The sequence below is a fragment of the Leptodactylus fuscus genome, chromosome 7 (genome assembly GCF_031893055.1).
Source record: "Leptodactylus fuscus isolate aLepFus1 chromosome 7, aLepFus1.hap2, whole genome shotgun sequence".
Classification (NCBI taxonomy): Eukaryota; Metazoa; Chordata; class Amphibia; order Anura; family Leptodactylidae; genus Leptodactylus; species Leptodactylus fuscus.
In genome coordinates, this window is record NC_134271.1 from 59806931 (window position 1) to 59829393 (window position 22463).

A 22463-nucleotide genomic window follows, 5' to 3' on the forward strand; every position below is an offset into this window, starting at 1 on the left:
AAACTGGGGGCAGATAAAGGGGTTATATGAAACTGGGAGAGATGGAGGGGGGATATAATTTACAGGTGACTGTAGGAAGATTATACTTTGTGGGGGCACATGAAAAATGAATGAGAATAGGCGGAGTCAACATAAAGGTGGGCGGAGCTAAGCTTGCCGCGGTGCGCACATGCGCTGCATATTTTGTCCCTCTTTCGGCTCTTCAAAAGTTGGGAGGTATGGGAACTACTATGTAATTGAATGCAGCATGTTGAGAAATGTAGATTCACAGCAACTGGAGTGCTGATCAGGACCCCAGGGAGGGGGGCATTTTTGATTACCTAAGCCAGTCCAGGATAAGTTGGGGAGACCACTGGAGCAGCCTCCCCTCACGCTCAGGCAGAGAGCAGGTCATCTCCGTGCCTGCTCTCTGCATGCGAAAGGCGCTAAGCCACGCCCCTTCGCTCCTCCACGCCCCCTTCTCTCGGTCACGCCCCCTTCACTCCACCCCCTCCTCCCGGGGGGGGGAGGTTTCTGTAGTTCGCTTCGGGCGGCAAAAGGGGTAGGTTCACCCCTGCCCCCATCTCTGCCCCAGTTTCATGTCCCCCCATCTCTGCCCCCAGATTCATGTCCCCACCATCTCTGCCCCCAGATTCATGTCCCCCCATCTCTGCCCCCAGATTCATGTCTCCCCCCCTTCATCTGCCCCAGTGTCATGCCGTTCTCCCCCCCTTCATCTGCCCCAGTGTCATGCCGTTCTCCCCCCCCCCCTTCATCTACCCCAATGCTATGCCGTTCTCCCCCCTTCAGCTGCCCCAGGACCGGGACTGCGGGACAGGACACCGAATTTGTGAATATCCCACAGAAATCGGGACGGTTGGGAGGTATGAGTTCCAAAAACAGCAGAGCAAGTAAGCAGGCTGGGAGTTGTTGTTTTACAACAGCTGGAGTGCCGAAGCTTGCCTACCACTCTATGTGCTCCTGGCTGATCATCCGCAATATACATGATATTGGAACAGCGGATCATAGCAAACAGTGGCTTAGCCTTTAAAAGGGGTGTTTTTAATGTAAAGGGTTGGCTAAGACCAAAGGCATCCACAACTCCAGATAACACATAATTAAGTTCAGACATGTTCTTGAAAAGCAGCTTTTATTTATGCAGATTTTGCTGTGTTTTTTTTTTTAGCCAAATCCAGGAGTGAATTGATCATGATGTTGACGTATAAGAGCTTCCTATACATTTCCCATTTCAATGGTAGCCACTCTTGGCTTTGTTTCCTATAAAAACACAGCAAATTCTGCAACAAAATTAGCTTATCTTCTGTAATGTGGGGGTGGTTAGAAGGGCCAGCTCTGTTCTGGGGTGTCCCTTGGACCCAGTACAGGTAGTGCGTGACAGAAGAATACTGTCCATGGTGAGCGCCATGCTGGAGAGAATAACTCCCATCTCATGTATGAGACCGTTATAGCACTGGACAGCACTGTCAGTGACCGATTGCTTCACCCCAAGTGTGAGAAGGAGCGTTATCAGAGAACTTTCCCCCCAACCGTGGTCAGGCTGTATAATCAACATCAGGCTAAGCGGAGATCACTCCACACATAGAACTAAATGATCCTGAAGTCTTCTTTTCTTTTTAGTTGCTATGACTCCTAGTATCTTTTTTCTATCTGCTATGAGCTTGTATGTGATCTTTCTTGTAATATATTACTGTATTACCTATGATGCTGTAACACACTGAATTTCCCCATGTTGGGACTATTAAAGGATTATCTTATCTCTTAGCCTAAATCCTCCTTGTGAAGATGCTCTACTTCGGTCCACTGTTCACCTGATTACTGGGGAACAAAGCGCTCGGACCCTCACTGATCTGACATTTATCCCCTTTCCTATGGATAGGGAAAAAGTGTCCTTAACGGCGCAACCCCTTTAAACCTCACACATGGCTTTATTAATAGCATTTGTACATTATTTTATGTTCTTAAAAGGAAACTGTCAGGTGGTTTTTCTACCATATACTGGTCCAGTCATGTGCAAGGCTAAAGAGGACATTTAATGGTTTGGGGCACAGGCAGTTCTATATACTGCTGGAAAGCCGACAGTGCACTGAATTCAGCGCACTGTTGGTTTTCCCGATCTGTTTCCCCATGGTAAAGAGCTTTCGTTCCTCCCTGCTCACACAGCACAGCGCGATAGGCACTGCTTTGAAGAAGGACATACCTGACTGACTGTCAGGAACGCCCTACTGACTGTAAAGAGCTAAGGTACCGGGACCGAAAGCTCTTTACCCAGGACACAGATCGGGAAAGCTGACAGTGCGCCGTATTAAGCGCATTGTCGGCTTTCCAGCAGTATATCGAACTGCCTGTGCCCCAAACCATGGTGGTTGTGGTGCATACTTGTAACAAGAAAAGTCTGTGTGCCACAATATCATCAGGAAACTAATGTAGCGGAATTGATAAATACCCCCTATGTGCTGGAAACTTTTGAGAGAGCTTCAGAATACTTTTCTATAACAGTATCATATGTTAAGGTTTATTTTGAATTTATTTTTTTTTTGTATTTTTTTTTTAGTAAAGACACGAGGAAGATTTCATCATCAGTAAGCAAAGAGTTAATAGGAATGGAAAACAAATTAAAATAATCCAGACATAACCACGCAAGTAGGAAAAGTGGAATAAGCCTGTATTCCAAATGTGTCTGCCAGGCTTAGAAGCCAGGAATCCTGCTATGTGTCTGTATTAATTAAAGGGGAAGTCAGGGCCTATGACTTATTCATCAGAGGAAGAAGTAGTTAAAAATAGAGTAATCCCCTCTGCTCTGTTGGCTCTTTGGTGTCACTTTCAGGGGAAGCTGTGCAACCAGATGATCAGCTGTTACATGTTCTCTGCTCATTCATACGTCTGAAAAATGCCTATAAAATCCATTGCAGAACCAAAATTAGGTTTTAAGTTTATTTCAAGGCACAGTCATAATGTCACACAAGAGACAGTAAAAAAAACAAAAAAACAATATGCCTGCCATTATGACTTCAACTTGAATTGTCTAGTTGCACAGTGACGCTAGGCTCACACGTGCGTTCCGGTTTCTGTTCATGGGCTCTGCTTGGGGACCCCACAAATGATAACCTAATTTGCTTAAAAAAGTGGTTACTTGTGGAAACCCACGAACCCTATAGGCTATATTAGGGTCCGCCAGGTTTCTGCCCAGAAGAGTGGAAAAATGCGGACAGAAATGTCATGTTGCAGGACTTTTCATTCATTTTTTGAAGCGCAGATGTAAAGCTAGCCTGACACGTCTTCTGCTGCAGTATTGCTGCATGACTGGGTAGACTGGTCATTCAGGACTCTAGAAAAGCCGAGGTGCATCATGTAATTGAGTTGTAATACTGAAATACACTATTGGATGACCTATTGGTCATATGACGATTGGTTACCAATCTCAGATTAGTGGGGTCCAGCTCCTGGCACCCCCTTCGATAAGTTTGTCAGGGCAGTACATTGTGTTGTGGCATTGCACAACTGTTTTTCATTTAGTTTTTTGTAATTTTTGGTGTCTTCCAAGTCCTAGCCTATTAAAAAAAAGGCAGAAAAACTATTGTATTTCTATAAAAAAAACGCTTCTGCCTCTGTAAACTTTTCATTAATTTGTTACAAACACACAAAGTAACAAGTAGCCGCAACATCTTTGGCCTTAGAAAAGTCGATGAAAAAGCCATCAAAACCTTCTAGGAAAACAGCGGGGCAGATTTATTATGCCTTGCACGCCTTGTCTCTTGCCACTCTCACCACTCTCCTGAAAGGGGTTGTGGCGAGTGAGCTTTATCATCATGTATGCTACAAAATATCTCTCATAATCTATCCTAGAGAGTGATTGAACATGCCTGGGCAAATTTTATGTTGTGCATAGGGATCAGGATCTCCTCTTTTACATGTTGTGGAAAAGCTGAGTTTCTATTCCAAATGTTGCTGCAGTTTTTTGAGTCAAAGTCAAAAGAGGCTTTCATAGGAATGAATACATAGAAAGCTCCTATAGAAGCTCCCTTCTGCTCAATCCACTCCTAGCTTTGGCTCAAAAAAAAAATAAATAAATAAATAAACAAACAAAAAAAATGCAACTTTTCAGAAACTTTTGGTCTCAGCCTTGAGGCTAGGGCCTCACATTGCGTAAATGCCACAATGGCGTGGCGGAAGTGCCGCTTTGAAAACTGCAGCATTTTACAGTACCGGCAAAGTAGATGACATTCTGACTAATCCCATCCGCACATTGCAAAAAATATCCGCAGTGGAAATTCTGCAATTTCAAAAAATATTGTATTTTTGTCAGTAATACCTATGGAAATGCTGTCGTTTTCCGTATTTGTATAAGGACAAAAAAGCTCTCTGAAAAGTTCTGTGGAAAAGAATCACCATGTGTTTCCGCCGCAGTCTTTTCCACTGCGCTTTTTGGTTGTAACTTGCTACGCCTTAGCCTTAAAGGGATTTTCTGATTTTCCTAATAATATTGACCAGAGGGAGGGAATGGTATAAAACACGAATGAACCTACACGCACACGTTACATCGCTCGCTGATCTAGCGCTGCCACTCTAGCAGTCTCCCTCCATACCTGTCAATCTTTATCTGGCTGCAGTGATGTCGGTGTCAGCAAACATGGCGACTGCAGGTGTCACAAGACCGCGGAGACCAGTCATAGGCTGCAGTGGTCACTTGGGTAGATGGGGACATCATGACTGCAGCCATGTAAACAAAGAACAATGTGCACCACTGGGGTAGGAGGTAACAGGTGAGTAAGTTTAGGAAGCTCTTGTACAATGTAATGTAGCACATTCTGTATTATGAGCGAGCAGTGACGCTGCAGTGCTGCCATCTACAGGCCGACCCTGGTGTAGCTACGATTAGCTCCAGGCCACGCCCCCTCCTTCGGGCCCGGCTACTGTGAGCAAAGTCTCCACAACAACCACTGAGAAACCGGAAGTGCTAAGGAAAAGTATCGCGAGACTCTGTTGCCAGGCGACTGTGTTACTGTGTATCCAAGGGAAGGAAACAGGGACCAAAATGGTGAGTAGGGGCTCAGGGCTGAGTACAGTGCCCCTTCCTATAAATGGGGGCTACAAGCTTTATACTGCTTATATCCTCACACTGACCCTATAGTAGTCCTAGAACCTGGGGTGAAAACGCTTCTACATGACCATGAGAGTAGACATGTCATCCAGCTTTCCCAGGAGCAGATAATGTAATGATATGATATTGTCATTATGCCGTATTAGTAAATCTAACAGACTTTTCAGGAGAACCGCAATATATATGGCCACTAGCGTAATGGTGGTGAATAAAAGATGTCGAGAAATAGAGAGTGCGATTAATCTAATATCCCGGACAATGCAGTCTAATGTAGATCTTATATAATGTTATATTCGTAGCTGAGAATTTATGGACATCCATAAAGTCTAATAATGTGATGTCTATCTGACCCTAGATGCTGGATTAATGATATTTTACTGTATTGACTTCAGTCTAATGTATGTCTTTGCAATGTGGGAGGTATAGGTGCTCTTACAACACTACACTATTCGGAGAGTATAGGGTATGTGTCATAGCCACCCAGTGTACTGCAGTGTCTCTTCAGCCCTCTGATGTCAGATGAGACAGGACATCACTACTGGTGGTACACTATAAAGAGAATCCATCACATGCCCAACCTGCAGACATCAAGCTATAGAACAGAAGGAGCTGCGCTAATATATAGGGGAAATATTTAGTATACCTAGTCACTTATCCTATGAAATCTTTGCTTTTTCTATGTTGAAAAGACAAGAAGGCGATCCTATCAGTGATTGAAAGTCTCCCCTACCTCCCGTTTGTTGTTATAATTGTGCTCATGTATTTATTTAGCGCTGTTGTGCTATTTTGCTGCATGTTGTGTCATTATTTTTCTTTGTTATTGTATATAATACTACATAATCAATAAAATTACAGGTTTTTTTTTTTTTTTTTTTTTAAAAGTCTCCCTCTATGACTGCATACAGATATAGCTGTGAATCACTTCTTAGCATAGAAATAGCAAAGATTTCAATGAAGCAAGTCTACTTATATAGATGCTCTGCAGTGATATGGACTGAATGTGACATGCTGTACTTTGATTTTCAGCCACCCAAAAAGAAAGCTTCACCCAAGAAAAAGTCTGCCAAGGGGAAGAAAAGCCCTGGAGTGGTGGATGGACTGGCCACGGAAGAAATGAGCAAGGAACAGGTTAAACATAGAATGAGACAGATATTTCTTGATTTTAGGGCAATTCACTTTCTTCCATTTTATTAGTGGGGCCTTTGCGGTGTAGTTGTAATATCATTTTGTTCTTGTATAATATGTACATGTGGTATATCCTATTAATATTATAAATGTGAAAGTTTGTGGGTTTGTGTGTTTGTGTGTTTGGATGTTCGGATGTTTGTTCCTCAATCACGCAAAACCCGCTCGACCGATTTGGCTGAAAGTTTCCACAAACATAGTTACTACACTCGATTGCGCAATAGGCTACTTTTCGTCACAATAGCGCACATACGTTTGTGCCAGGACCCCCACAAAACCCAAACTCACACCACCATCTCTGCAATCTCACACACTTTGGACCATAGCAAGTCCCAAAATTCATATTGCCCTCTGCAGCCTCGCCCCTAACCCCCACACAATCTCATATACATATACTTTACCACTTTGCCCCTCACCTTAATGATACTCCAGGAGGTTCTCTTTAACGCTCCGGAGCAGCCATGTTTGCCAACCCCCATCGCTCTGACAATCCGCGACACCGCCCACCCATGTCAATACCCCTAGGCAGTCTAATAAATGCAAAAACAAAAAAAAAGGGAAAAAAAAATAAAATGAAAAATAAAAAGTATTACAAATTCAAATCACCCCCCTTTCCCTAGAACACATATAAAAGTAGTTAAATACTGTGAAACACATACATGTTAGGTATCCCTGTGTCCGAAATCGCCCGCTCTACAAAGCTAGACAAATATTTTGCCTGGACGCGTAACGCCGTAGCGGCAAACATACTGAAAATTCCAAAAACGCCGTTTTTTCACCATTTTCATTATCATACAAATATCAATCAAAAGTGATCAAACCAATAGCATTTCCCGAAAATGCAACAACTACAAACTACACCCGGCCCCGCAAAAAAAACACATCCCCCGACACAGACAAATAAAAAAGTGACTGCTGTCAGAATATGGCGACTTTTACAAACAAAAAAATGTCAACACACTACTGGCAGAAAATAACAAATCATCCCGCCAAGGGCATTAAACCATCTGCAAGGAGTTTGTATGTTCTCCCCGTGTTTGCATGGATTTCCATCCCCTATTCCAAAGACATACTGATAGGGAAAAATGTACATTGTGAGCCCTATGTGGGGCTCACAATCTACATTAAAAAAAAAAAAAAAAAAGAAAATAACAAAGCATACAATGTCGTATATCGAAATATATTAACTTCAAATACCTCTGTCCCAAAGACACTATGTACAGTTTCTCACAACACCGTATAGCAGCTGAAATACAAATTAGCTTCAACACAAAAGTCTCACGTATTCTCTGAATTACAGCAAAAACAAGATACAAAGTTACATTTCATATCCCATACCTTATACACAGTACGAAAACCTTACCCGCGCCTGTATTTACATACTTCTACAATCACCGCAGACGAAGTCGCGGGTACCAGCTAGTAGTTAATATTTTAGAAGTTCACGTTGCACTTTCTGCAGAATACATCTTGGAAAATTTAACAAATATTGTTGCAGGTTTGCACACATTGTTCAGTCTCTTTAATTGAGCCATAACATCAGTGTAGATTCCGACGTTGAAGCCACGGTGAGATAGATTAGGGCACTTCTATTTTTTTCAGCACGCTGAAGAATGAAATGTTGAAAACAATGGGAGGCAATATGGGGTGTTTTTTAAACCAGATTTTGAGAAAAGGCCTCAAACTGGACTCCAAAAACATCATGTAAACCCACCCTTATGGTGTTTTTCCTTAGCTGGAGGAGCACATAGTGCGTCTGCGAGAAGAGCTGGACCGAGAACGAGAGGAGAGAAACTACTTCCAGCTAGAACGAGATAAGATCCACACTTTCTGGGAGATCACCCGTCGACAGCTGGAGGAGAAGAAATCTGAACTCCGTAACAAGGACCGTGAGATGGAGGAGGCAGAGGAGAGACATCAGGTGGAAATCAAGGTATGAGCATGAGTGACTAGGGAGTTAAAGAACCTCTTACTATATGTTCTATTATGACTACTTTACAGGCCTTAGTATCATCTGCAAAAATTAAGATTCTACTCTGTAAATCTTCTACTAGGTCATTACTAAATGTATTAAAAATAAAAGGAACTTGTACTGACCCCCTGTGGTACCCAACTGATGAATGTAACCCATTCAGAGTATGTAGCATTTAAGAGGTTGCCCAGGATAAAAAAATGTTTTTATGTTAAGCCAGGGAAGGTTAACAAAAAAAAAAAAAAAAATCCTGGATAACTCCCCTTTAACAACCACCATCTGTGTCCTATTTGTCACCCAGTTAAAATACTTTCCCTTAATCCCAATATTCTCATTTTATATACCAACCTTTCAATTGGTACTATATCAAACGCCTTTGAAAAATCCAGATATACTACATCCATGGAATTAACTAGGTCCAGTCTACGAGTGACTACCTCATAAAAGCTGATCAAATTAGTCTGACAGTACCCATCCCTCATATACCTATACTGATACTGTGTTATCAGTTTATTTTAACTGAGATACTCCAAAGTAGCATTTCTTAGACACTCTTGAAATAATTTTCCCATGACAGAGGTTAAAGGGATTCTACCACTAAACTAACATTTTTTCTAATTACCACGTCGGAATAACCTTAAGAAAGGCTATTTGTCTCTTACCTTTAGACGTGGTCTCCGGCCCGCCGTTCCATAGAAATACCGGTTTTAACCGGTATGCAAATGACTTCTCCGCAGCAATGAGGGCGGGCCCCAGCGCTCAAACGGCGATGAGCACGTCCCCACTGCTGCCCTGAGAGCTTTTTCCAGCGCCGCCTCCATCTTCAGCTGCAGCCCCGCCTCTTCTGTCTTCTGACACGGTCCAACTTCCGATGCCTGCGCAGTAGGCTCCTGTATTGAACTACAAGAGCAAGAGCGGTCTCCCAAAAATGGTTGCATTTTCTCTGTACCATTTTGAATATTAGCACCGCATATTCTCCATTCCTTTAGAACAGACATTACTGAAATTTTAAATAAGATAAGAGTCTGTCTGTCACTGTGTATGATTCTCTAAGAACTCAGGGGTGCCAATTAACAAAATGAACCAAAGAGAAATCTAAATCCAATATTTGGTGTGACCACCTGTTGGTGGAGGAGTTCTGGAGGTGATGACATAACCCTTGAACATCCCTGACATCATTGAGTCTGTCTGGGATTACATGAAGAGACAGTAGGGGTTTGAGCAAGCCTACATCCCCAGAAAATCTGTGGTTAGTTCTCCAAGGTTTTTTGAACATCCTCCCTACTGTGTGCAAGTATACCGAGAAGAACTGATACTGTTTTGAAGGAAAAGGATTAATGTTAATTGACATAAATACATCATAGTGAAACCTCTTTGAACCAGCCACCCAAATTTGCACAGAAAAGTGATCGTTTATTGATGTAGTCCTTTAACCTACATTGTCTATACTTTTTCTGTGAAAGTGTCTAAGGCTTAGTTCACACGTAAATAACGTGTGGCTTATTTTGGCACCGTGGCACACTTTTTGTGGAGCATTTTTTTTTTTTGTAAAAACCGCTTCCAGGCCATTTTCCCATCCTTTAAGAGAACAGGCCACAAAAAATGTGTTGCGTTTTTTCCTGCATGTTTTTTTGTAAAAAAAACCCGCAATACTTTTTTCGCAAAAAAACGCGAGGTAAAAACACTTCCCATTCACTTCTATTGCTTTCGTCAGGCGGAAAACGCCTGAAGAAAGGTCGTGTCGCTTCTTTTTCTCTGGTAGCAGAAAAATCTGCTAGCAGTCTACATAGACTAACATTGTATGGAGGTGGATTATGACGTGGATTCCACTGTCAAAATCCTCCTCCATGTCCCTGTGTGAACTAGTCCTAATAGAGTCAGCAAGCAGGTACAGTCCTTACAAACCCTTAAAGAGGTATTCCCACGTCGCATACTCACCAGTCTTCGTTGCTGTAAAATCTTCTGTCTTCCGGCTTTGTTGCGTCATTGGTGGGCGGGGTTACATATGCAAAGCCAGTGGCGAGATGCCGCTGGCCCTGCGTGCACACTCGTAGACAGTGAGACCAGTCGCCCCCCCCCTCCGGAATAGCAGCATCGCTCCTGCCAGTGTAGATAGGATCCTTGTGATGAGACAACCCCTTTAAATGATGAAAGAGCCAAAAATCATGAATTTTATGTTTCTGCATATTACCAAGAACCAGTCACCCTAACCTACATACATAACCATAGGGAGACCCAAATCTTTCTTTCTCCCTGGTGATTTGCACATTTCCTTGTTCAAGATGGTCCCATCTTTCATTGCATATAAAGGGAGAAAAATTGGTCACTGAAACAAATCAGCCTCAAAAGAGTGGTCTTCTAGAGAGGTTTCTCTGCATTAACTCGTGCACAGTACTGTGTCAGATATTGCAATGAATGATGGCCTTCATTCGTTGCATCTTCAGGTAGATATTGTGATGAATAATAATTGTGGCAGATAAATACTGGCATATCCTTGTTTCTCTTGTCGTTCAAGGTCTGGGCCTATAAAAGTCTTCCAATTCTGCTGGCTATGTTTTATAATATCTCAATTGCTGCCTAAAGCAAAGGCCATATCATACAAAGATGTTACACTGCTTACCTTGCTGATGATTGTGCTGGGTCTTGGGAAACAGCAGGGACAAAGAGTCCTTTGCCATTAAGTCAGCATTTTCTAGAAAACTTCCCTGAGGCAGCATCTAATCCTATGCCCATAAAGCCAGCACGTCATTTATCATAATCTCTTCCTCCCTCAGGACATTATTCTTGACCAAACTCCTCATAAAGATCTAAATTCTTTTCATTGTATCTGAAAACATAAAACTCCCATCTGCTACTTAACTGGTATGTATTGTGCTCCAGAGCTGGATTCACACTGCTGCACACTTCACAGTTTAAAGCTTTCGATAGTCACTGCTAGAGCAAGGTTTGCCTATAGTTTACTTTGGTAATATACATTCTGGGAAGTCCGGCCTAAAACAAGATACTGCACCAAAATCTGATGTATGTAAACTAGCTGCACTCTTACATGATAGGACTGCAGCTTAAAGAGGACCTTTCATGGCCGCCAATAAGTCCAACTCTTTACATCAAATAATAGGCGCTATCCCACTGATTACGACATAGATGGAATTGTATTCTCTAGCCCCAACCATTCCTGAGCAATCACTGCTGTTAGTTTTGGTGCCTCATATATTATTTAGGTGCTGTACTGTCATGTGGGCGGTGTCAAGCAGGAGCAGGCAAGGGGTGTGATTTTGATCTCTGACACTGGCTGCTTCTGATTGGAACTCTGAGTCACGCCCCCTCCTCCCTGACAATGCCCTTTTGACACTACGGAGCTTAAATAGCACGTCAGGCATCAAAACTGTGCTTTTTACTTAGGAATGATGGGGGCTAGAGAAAAAATTCCAACTGTGCTGAAATCATTGGAAAAGCACCTATTAACATATGCTAAATACATGAATTGGTGGAGGTGGTGAAATGTCCTCTTTAACTGTTAGAATACTCAACAGATTTTTGACAGACATGTGTCTAATGGCAAGCAGTACTGGTTACAGTGACAACTAATCTAAGCCTGATTTTGTACTTGGGGCAATGGTTGTCCAATGGTGTTCCTGACACACCTATGCCCTCTAGTGTGCTGCGCTCTGGACCCCCTCCAGTTTGCCTATCGGCCGGGCATTGGGATAGATGACGCCATCATCCACCTTCTTCTGGTGGAGATCCAAGGGACATGTATTGAGATAGTCAGGACATATAAGTATCTGGGTGTGCTCCTCAACAATAAACTAGACTGGGCTGATCACCTGGAGGCACTGCATAGAAAGGGCCACAGCAGACTCTACCTGCTCAGGAGGCTGAGGGCCTTCGGAGTCCAGGGGAAACTTCTTAGGGCCTTTTTCAACTCTGTGGTTGCTTCAGCCATCTTTTTCGGTGTGGCCTGCTGGGGGAGCAGTATATCAACCAGGGACAGAAATAGACTTGACAGGCTGATCAGGAGGGCCAGCTCTGTCTTGGGGAGCCCTGACCTGACGGGACCTGCTCTCGTTTTTTGCACTTGAGAAAGGGCCAGTGTAAGGCCCGAAACGCGTTGTGCTATATGCTGTATTTTTAACTACCCAATAAACCCTATGTGATTGGACCCTGGTTTACCATCTTCTTAAACATACCAGTGTGCGCGGTTCTCCCTCAATGGACCTTTGGTCCCCTTTTCCTCTTGGGGAGCCCTTTGGACCCAGTACAGGTGGTGGGTGACAGCAGGATACTGTCCGTGGTGACCTCCATGCGGGAGAACAAATCCCACCCCATGTATGAGACCTTGATGGCACTTGGCAGCACTGTAAGTGACCGTCTGCTTCACCCCAAGTGTGAGAAGGAGCGCTATCGCAAGTCCTTCCTTCCAACCGCGACCAGGCTGTATAATCTACATCAGACCAAGTGAAGATCACTCCGCACAGAGAACTAATGATTATGACGATGACCATGAAGTCTTCCTTCTTTCTCTTCCGTTCCTTAGCTGCTATGGACTCCTAGTATATCTTCTCTTCTCAGCTTATGTGTGTCTACTTCCGTAATATATTACTGTGTATTATCCTGTACCTGTATTACTATGCTGCTGTAACATACTGAAATTTCCCCACTGTGGGACTATTAAAGGATTATCTTATCTTATCACCTCAATTTTTCATTTCCTTGGTTCAGGTATACAAGCAAAAAGTAAAACATCTGCTATATGAGCATCAGAACAACATCTCAGAGCTGAAAGCAGAGGGTAGCGTCACAATGAAGTTGGCACAGAAAGAGCATCACACACAGGAAAGCCTGCTGCACAAAGATATGCGAGGTCTGCGGGTAGAGATCAAGGAGCAGGAGCTGGCCAATGAGATGGTGGTGAAGAACCTCAAAATGGTGAGAAAATAAGTAAAACAATATATTGGAATGTAAAGGTAATGCATGTACATTGAGATCTCCAATACAAATGTGAATGTAGCCCTAGACGTACAATGTTTAAATTCCCCTAGTTACAATTCCATAATCCCTGTTATAACTGTCTCTTTTTATATATTTTTATGTGTTTATTTTAGAAACAAGATGAGGAGGTTACACGCCAGAGGAATGATTTCGAGAGACAAGTAAAAGGTCAGCTGTGGCTGTTAAAGTATGTGTCCCCTTCAGTGCAACTGGGACCACTCCATTGCATGCTGTCTGATCCAGAGTAACCGTGCAATGTAATTACAGCCTTGTTGCAAGTGTTGGAAGTGAATAAACTGAGCCTGTAATTACATTGCATGGCTGCTGTGAGTAAAATGGCGTGCAACATAAACAGTGGCAAGTTCACAGCGTTATGTTTATGAGTGTTATACTCCCCATGGTCTCTTGTTGATGACCTATCCTCAGGACAGGTGCCACTATGAGTAGGGCAGTGTGCAATGGACACAGTGGAAAGTACGCAGCAGCATCGGTAAAAAAAAAATAACTGATTTATGAAGGATTTATCTAATATTTTCAGATCGCTTCCTTTACAAACCACTTATTGATCAATCTTCACTGTTGAAGTATTGTAGCTGTGACCTTTCTCACATGCAGAAATTGAATGCAAATACGATAAGAAGATGAGCGTGCTGCGAGATGAGCTTGAGCTCCGTAGAAAGACTGAAATTCATGAGGTTGAGGAGAGGAAGAATGGACAAATCAACACTCTGATGAAGAACCATGAGAAGGCTTTCAGTGACATCAAGAACTATTACAATGACATCACTCTCAATAACCTGGCTCTAATTAACTCACTTAAGGTATCTAAAGCAAGGAAGCCTCCATAGTAGTAGGAGACTGACATATACCGTAGTAGAACTATATAAATGTCAATTTTCCAGGATAATGTCCTAAAAAGAACAGACTTGTAGATCTCAGCTTGCTTGTTCTCACCACAAGGACACCATAGCTTCAGGTAATGGGTTAACTAGCGTTTCAAGGACAATTTCAGCCTAAATTATTTATCACCTATCCACTTAATTGTTGACATGTGCTAGATAGGTGAAGGTCTGCCCACTGGGTCCACTAATCTGCCATATTGATTCCCCATTTCCCTTAGTAGCTAGGCAAAATTTGGTAAGGAGTGTTGGTTGAACAGGTGTCCAGCTGCTCCATTCAAAGTCTAGGGGGAATTTATTAATACTGGTGGTTAATGCACCTGATTTCTGCTGTAAAGCCAATGAAAAATCTTCCACTGTGGCTCTGACAGAAGCAGCCTAGTACATCAGAACTATCCATCTTCAATGGAGCAGCAGGTTGTATACCTGGCCGCTTTTTGGTTCAAAAGTCTTCCTGGCCACAGTTCCTCATCTGGGGGATTGAGGGACCAGGGCCCAGATGAATGACTCCCATTCATCTAACTTTATCACCTTTCTGGTGTGATAAATGCTTCAGGCTGCATTACCCCTAGGGATAGTGCAGATATTTTTGATTTGTACTTCAGGTTTCGACATAGATGATGTCACACCTTAAAAAAGAGTTTTCCACTATTTATACTTCATAGTTTTAGCTTGTTGCTTGGCATTTTTGCATTGTAGTGAAATGATTCCATTGTAAAAGCCTTTTATATGACCCACATTAAAGGAGCAGATGGAAGAGATGCGAAAAAAAGAAGACCGGTTAGAGAAAGAGATGGCAGACCTCCAGCTACAAAACCGCCGTCTCACTGAGCCCCTACAGAAGGCCCGCGAGGAGGTAGCCGAACTACAGAGACAGCTATCAAATTATGAAAAGGACAAGACTGCTCTAGCCGTAGGTGTTTCCACCTATGTTATTCACTGTGACTGTGCAGCTCTAATGTGTTTTTTCTTGTCTTCTCACTTGGTTACATCATTTCACGCTGCAATCCCTCTGAATTTATGTCCATATATTCAGCAGCTTAATATCCTTGTGATTGTCCCAATAGGGTGCCTGGATTGGAGGAAATCCCACTGTTAGTACATGCTGTGCTATGGTCATCTGTCTACTTCCAATGCAGTTTATGTTTAATGGATTTTCAGGGTTTATTATGATACATTAATTTTTTTTCAGTCTCACACAGTTTTCATGATGGTATACACAGATACAATTTTAGTAAATCGCTGCTTCTCATAGTCTATAGTGGTTAAAGCAGTGGAGCATAATTTACCAGGGCCAGTTTTAGGGGGCGGTAAATTGGGCAGTTATCTAGAGAGAGAACCTCGGGATAAAGCTAAACCAACAGTATTTCTTCAGATATTAGTTGAAAATGTAATTGCAGTATTATGTGGGGTGTAGTATAATTTGTGTACTGCATGTTATCAACATAATGTCTACTGCCATTTACAGTAGCCTACATTTGTCTGTGGGACAGCAGACACACACTGATGTGAAACAGTCAACAGTCTCCTGCATACCAATATATTTTAATCAATTGATATTTCTGCAGGTTTCAGGTGTAGAATCACCTAAGGCTTCAAAATACAAAGAGGCAAAATAAGAGCTGAACTTAACCGTTTTACTGCACATCCCTTGTAATCTGTACAGTGTTCTACCTGGCCAACTACATTCTTCACCTTACAGAAATTATACATTAATATATCTGTATACATGTATGGGAGCAGTGAGGCCTTAATCACTGTATATCCATTTCTGTTCTTGTCCCCCATATAAGCATCTCTGTTCAGTATGGTGACAGCTCATAAATAAATGATTATAATAATTGTCTTGCACTTTTCTACAGAGTACAAAATCACGTCTGAAATCAACAGAGAAAGAGCTAAATGATCTGAAATGGGAGCATGAAGTATTAGTACAAAGGTTCCAAAAGGTGCGTATTGGATGAATGTGAGCTCCTGAGCCAAGAAATGTTAATGGTAGTCTGCCATCATATGTTTGTGAGAACTGTCATATACCTCACTATTGATCATTTTGAGCTATAATTAGGATAGCCCATCAATATGAGATCGCCTAATGTCCCATCTTATATTGCTGACCTGTCCTAAGCGTAAGTCATCAATAATAACGTCATATACAAGCTAGGAGCTACTTTTTGTCACCCATGTTAGCTCAGATATGGTCAGTATATCTGTAAGCTGGCTAAATCTATATATAAGACTATTCTTTCTTATAAAGAGGACCTGTCACCATTTCCACCGACTGCAGCTCTTTGCATTCTTTAATAGACGCTGTTCCACTGATTGACACAATTGAAATTTTTTTTCTCTAGCTCGTCCTCAGATCACATGATCTTTGTTAAGATCTCAATAAGTATGCTCTTGCAATTTTTCATCATCTTAGTGCTTCATTTGTTCATTTTGATCATTCATACTTTATAGATCCAGAGCGAACGAGATGAGCTATACAATAAGTTTACAGCAGCAATTCAGGAAGTTCAACAAAAGAACGGCTTTAAGAATCTACTACTGGAAAGGAAGTTACAAGCTCTGGGAGACACTCTAGAGAAGAAGGAAGCACAACTCAATGAGGTGCTTGCAGCATCTAACTTGGACCCTGTCTCTTTGAGTACTGTTACTCGCAAGCTTGAGGTATGAGACATTTGTTCAGAAATGTGAAGAATAAACCTTTAGTATTTTTCTTATGTTTGAGTTAACATTATTTTTATACTTTGTTTCACACAGGATGTATTGGACACCAAGAATAACACCATTAAAGACTTGCAGTATGAACTGGCCAGAGTATGCAAGGTAAGGATTGATAACAGTAGGAAAACTGTTAAAGCAAGTATACACACTCATCCCCTAACTTACTGTTGACACCCAGACTCCCTATGGTCTACCACAACTTTACAGTCCCGTACTATATATAGTATAGGACTGCAGAGCCTCAAGGAGACAGGGACTCCTAGTGTCATAGATCACTATCTCCTGGGTATCCAGGTCTCCGGACAGAATTCTGGTCAAAGTGCATTGGGCCTTAGTGAGCCAAATTGCATCTATTAGCTCAGATTTGACAGTACAACAGAAATATGAATATAAAAAGTATGGTAGACGGCGGCCAATGTGTGGGATCCGCATCGGAATGTCTGACTTCACATTCCTGATTGAAGTGTTGGTCCTATGTACTGTACTGTGTCAAAATATCTATACATAAAATGTTTTCAGTTTTCTTAAATCTTTCCTTTGCATCACATTTTCAGGCACACAATGACCTGCTCCGGACATATGAAGCCAAGATGAGGGCCTTTGGAATCCCTATTGAAGAGTTGGGATTTAAACCTCTGGAGAGCCTGGTACCTGGGCAGACCTTTGGGCAAGGGCCAGCAGGCCTGGTAGCAGCCAGCACTTAAAACTATACAGGCCTATCCACTGGAAAAAAACAAACCAATGAATCATCTGATCGGCACTGTCCTAGCTGATACACATTTGCACATGGAAGTTACAGAGTGTATTTATTTTTTAAACAAAATCTCAATCTTTCTTACAGTGTAAAGACTTCATATTCTATAAGATATTACAAAAAAAACAAAAACAAAACAGTGCTGTGCATTTATTTCTAGAAAGTAGCCACAGGTATGTCCTTTGTCCTAAGTAATTTGTTCTCAATGACTTAAGGCCCTATGCGACCTGTTGATACAGGCCTAGAATGAGCGTCAATTGGCTTTATACACTCAGAATGGTGCTTATTTGCATTGGCCTATTACACAGGCCAATGCTAAGTGAATTGGGAGGTGATCACCCCCCCCCCCCCTCCCCCATTGATCTGCATTGATTGTCAGCAGCACATCCCTTTACACAGGATGATGTATTGCTGATAATCTGAATATTTTATACTACATAAAAAATCCAAAAAGAAACATTTAGACCAGCCAGTTAGAAACACAAGATATGTCATCTTCATGTTCAGAGCTATATTTTTATCAGTATGAGACAGTATTGAAGGGTCGGGATTTTTTAAGGCATGTACTTAGGATTGGCGATAGAGATCTAATTGGTGGGGGACAGTTAGCTAGCCCCCAAGTAGATTGGCTGTTCAGGGTTGCTTCCGACACCCGTATTATACAGTGCATGGAGCCAGAAGCATATAGCTCCATACTATGCATAGTGGCCAGGCGCCATTACTGCAGCTCAGCTGCTACTGACATCAGATACACATGTACAAGTTCTTAATTCAAACAGCTGGTATGGGTTTAATGATGTATATAGACAATGCCAAGATAACATAAAGAACTGTAAACTTGTGCTATTAACTTCCCCTGTAGGTGCTGTAAGAGAATGGACTCAGCAGGAGCGGCACGTGGTATTTCTGTTTTGAATCTGTGATGGTGAAAACAACCTGTAGGATAACAAAATAGGGAAACTGATTATTATTTGCATTCACCTATCATAATGGACATGAACTGATTTAATAGATCTGTTAAAAAGAGCAAAACAAAAATGCACGCATTAAGATCAGTTAGTGTGCGTGTCATACTATCCGTTTTTGTATTTATTTTATTTTTTCTTTCTGAGCATGCACAGAAAAAACAAACAAACAAACTGACAGTAATGACTGACAGTATATCTGGCGACCGACCAATAGCCATAGACATAATGGAAATTTAACATTTGTCATAAGTCTGTTATTATGAATGGACCCACCCTGCGTTGTGACTGCCAAAATAGCAGATTTGCAACAGATTTGGTAAAAACAGGCACGACCTGGACAAAAGATCAAATCATATTGAAATCAGTGAAATTTTTAAATGGATTGTTAATATTTTCTGCCAACAGTAATAACGGTAGTATTCTGTTTTACTGGCTTAGGAGTCGTTTGCAGCTGTATAGGCCCTCAGATATTTTCCAAGGTTCATCCTGCAGGGATGTCACATTCTGACACACTAGTAAACATAATCTCTCTTGTCACAGTGAGACATAGTAACAGTCACTCCCAGCCCCTGGGCCTCAACATCCTTGGCAGATGGGGGGTCCTGTAACAGACTATGTATTGGGGCCCAGGGCCGAGCTACACCGTTGGCTCCTTTCTATAGCAATATGATAACTCCCAACAACAGATGCGGTATCGGGTGTTACAGAGATAAGTGAAATAACAGTACAGTTCATATGATTTGCAGAGCAAAGGGCCCAAATGCTGTTCTTAAAAGGCCCTGTGCTTCATTACAGGAAGAGCAGGTACCTCCACATAAGGGTAGAAACTGTCCTGCTGCATTTGTTTCCAGTAGTCCTTGGTATCAAAGCGTAACTGGAAAGTTCCAGTAGTAAGTGGTTCTCCTCGCAGGAGTCCAGGACAGCGGCCGTCCTCATTTGTGACACTGCAAAAGGAAGGTCCAAGTTTCCATGGTCAATTCAAGAAAAATAATGAAATAAAACATTTCTCTACAATGGGGGAATAAAGCATAGGCAAGGGTATGCATAAATTACATCTTCAAACTGTTATCAAAAAAACATATAAAAGTACTGACAGGCTGCTTTACTTTGCTTTATTGGTGACCTGGTGGACATATTTTTGGGGTTTTAAATTTGCATATAATGTGGTCCATGTTGCCGCCTAATAGGATCTGCACCTGTAATCTGTTTATATTTGGTGTAGAGATTGTAGCTTTACATGAGATATTCATAGTGCGGACAAAATACTCACCTTCTACTGACTTGTACCCATCTTGTTTGGTTTCCATCCAGTTTGGACAAAGTAATGGTCAGACCTTTTGCTGGAATTCCCTGGGCTGTATTTAGGACGTGTGTACTTAGTAGGCTGTCGCTGCTTCCCGACATTTCCTTTAAGATATGCAAGAAATAGAAGACTTATTCTTTCTTATTTATATCTAACATTTTATGAAACTCTAAACCTACGTAAGTAGAGTCCAGAGTAGAGGCCATGTTAATGTATTAGATAACTGTATAAATAATAATTACGTAAGCATTCACAAAGCAATGAGAAGCATTACAGAATATATATCTGATAAATCATTAACCCCTTCAGCAATACTTCCATTCACGTAGGCCTCACCCCTAGTCCATGGCATTTGACAACTCCACTAGTCAGACCCCACCAAATAGAGATCTCTGTCATATCCAACCAATATGCTGTGAATGTCTAACTATCTGACGAAGAGTTAATATACACATGATATTGAGAAGACTGCTTATTATGTGTCTGATGATGAGCAGCTATGGAGATTACCTTTCCCACGTCTCTGTTGCTTTATGACTTGGGCTACATTCAGAAGATCGAGGTGAAAAATAGCCATTTTTCCCGGCCATCTTGCACTTGAGGAGCACTAATTTCACGGATTCCCCATACATGGAGGAAATTCGTGAAAATTGGCAAAAAAATAGGACATAGCCTATATTTTGATAGCCCGTTACAATGGACCATCAAAATAATGATCACGTGAATAGTCCCATTTACTGACATTGAATTCAATGCTGCTCCCTGACGTGTGACTTGTGAAGGACATGAATATTATTATATTAGGAAATCGTCTTTTATGCAATTCCTTGATATGTAACTAGTCTGGAGTAGCTTGAAGTATTCTGCAGGCCTTTAGAAGAGGTGTCTTCCTTCAGCAACAGGAATTCACATCATTATGATCCCTTTTATGGAATTACTTTTTCAGAAAACACTGAATATCTTCTGCAAGAAGACTTCAAAGCCTAACTTCTCTGTTATCTCTGCTGCGTTCCCAGTAGCTGTTTTCTTTATATACCTACTTGTGTCCTAGAAGTTCAGCCAAAGCACTTCCTGCTGCCGGATGACACAGACTGCTGAAATTCACTGGCACAGAGGAGGAGGGGTGTGATCCAGTAATGCTCACGAAAATCCCAGAACATACAGCTATTGTATTAAGCAATTCCTAGACAATTACCTGATTGCCCTTCAGGTGCTGATGTATAAGCTGCAGCCGGTGCCTGCTCATAGCAGAATATGCCCTGTCCTGAGCTTGGACCTTTGTACTGTAAAGCTCGTGTCCCAGGGGGTTTGGTTAACATTTACCAACACACACTTTTTTTTGTCTACCTGCCCGCTGACGTGTTGATAGCTGTAGAGACAGATCATTGACCCCAGGTGCGAATAGTTGCTTATTTACCCACTACTCCCAATCTTTAACTTCGATTTATTAGTTATCAGGTGGGGTGTCCATGAATTACCCCCAAAAGCAGTGCGCTGGTCTTACACGACTGTAATGCTTTTACGGTCCTGATCATCAACTTACACTCCGCAGATGTCCGTGACCTGCCGCACTCGCCCATAGAGTTCTATGGGCGAGTCTGTGCAGTGCGGTGAAAATAAAAATATCCGGTGGTGTAAGAGGCCGCATTGAGTATAATGTGTCCACAAATGGTCCGCAATTGAAAACCCTCAATTGCGGACTTAAACTACGGTCGTGTAAGACCAGCCCCGGAGTGTGTCAGGTCCATAATACCTCTCAATCCAATAACTAAATAAACCAATGCCATGTAGTGGTAGTTTGTAGAAGCAGAAACCTACCTTTCAGGCCACAAATCAATGAAGCAATTCAGAAAGAATCATCTTTTTACACATATCAGCTGGCACATGCAACATACAGCCTGATGTGCTAGATATCCTGCAGGCAGGTGCAAATACTTCAGCTCTCCTCTGAATTAGGTGAATAGTGTCTCCTCTTTAGCCATGATTGATATTTTCAGTATCGGCTGTATCACAGTTGTCTGTATGCAAATCTGGATGCATTTTGCAGGCCTTTGATAGTGGCAGTTTGTTACAGATTTTTCATTTGGGGCCCAAACCCTTTAAATGGCCACAACTTTGTCTAATTTAATAGATAATGTGATTCTGGAACAAAATTTAATTAATTTTATTTAAAAATGTGGCTGCTTTTGACACTGTCACCCTATCCCTGAACTCCCTTCCAGCATTAATGTTGTCCCCTAATCTGAGGACACTTCATGGATCCACTCTCCCTTGACCACACATACATTATGTGATCAAAAGTATCCGGACACCTGGCTGAAAATGACTTACAAGTTCGTGGCGCCCTCCATCGGTAATGCTGGAATTCAATATGGTGTTGGCCCACCCTTAGCCTTGATGACAGCTTCCACTCTCGCAGACATACGTTCAATCAAGTGCTGGAAGGTTTCTTGGGGAATGGCAGCCCATTCTTCACGGAGTGCTGCACTGAGGAGAGGTATCGATGTAGGTCAGTGAGGTCTGGCATGAAGTTGGCGTTCCTAAACATCCCAAAGGTGTTCTATAGGA

General features: G+C 42.0%; 2 protein-coding genes across 2 annotated transcripts in view; one reads left to right on the forward strand and one right to left on the reverse strand.

The window, feature by feature from the left end:
• The first annotated feature begins 4926 nt into the window (after window positions 1-4926).
• On the forward strand, window positions 4927-17712 carry DRC4 (dynein regulatory complex subunit 4). Its single transcript, XM_075281972.1, has 11 exons — window positions 4927-5035; window positions 6125-6226; window positions 8019-8216; window positions 12978-13184; window positions 13361-13415; window positions 13863-14068; window positions 14892-15059; window positions 16009-16095; window positions 16604-16813; window positions 16907-16972; window positions 17425-17712. Exons 1-11 carry the CDS (start codon window positions 5033-5035, stop codon window positions 17572-17574), a joined length of 1452 nt encoding a protein of 483 aa, XP_075138073.1. The 5' UTR covers window positions 4927-5032; the 3' UTR covers window positions 17575-17712.
• Window positions 17713-18407: 695 nt separating this feature from the next.
• Window positions 18408-22463, reverse strand: part of LOC142213594 (5-hydroxyisourate hydrolase-like) — a 33703-nt gene continuing 29647 nt past the window's right edge. The window contains exons 4-6 of the mRNA XM_075281974.1: window positions 19863-19999; window positions 19401-19536; window positions 18408-18560 (exon numbers count right to left, since the gene is read on the reverse strand). Coding sequence (XP_075138075.1) covers window positions 18471-18560; window positions 19401-19536; window positions 19863-19999 — 363 coding nt within the window. The 3' untranslated portion in view covers window positions 18408-18470. The remainder of the gene's footprint in view (window positions 18561-19400; window positions 19537-19862; window positions 20000-22463) is intronic.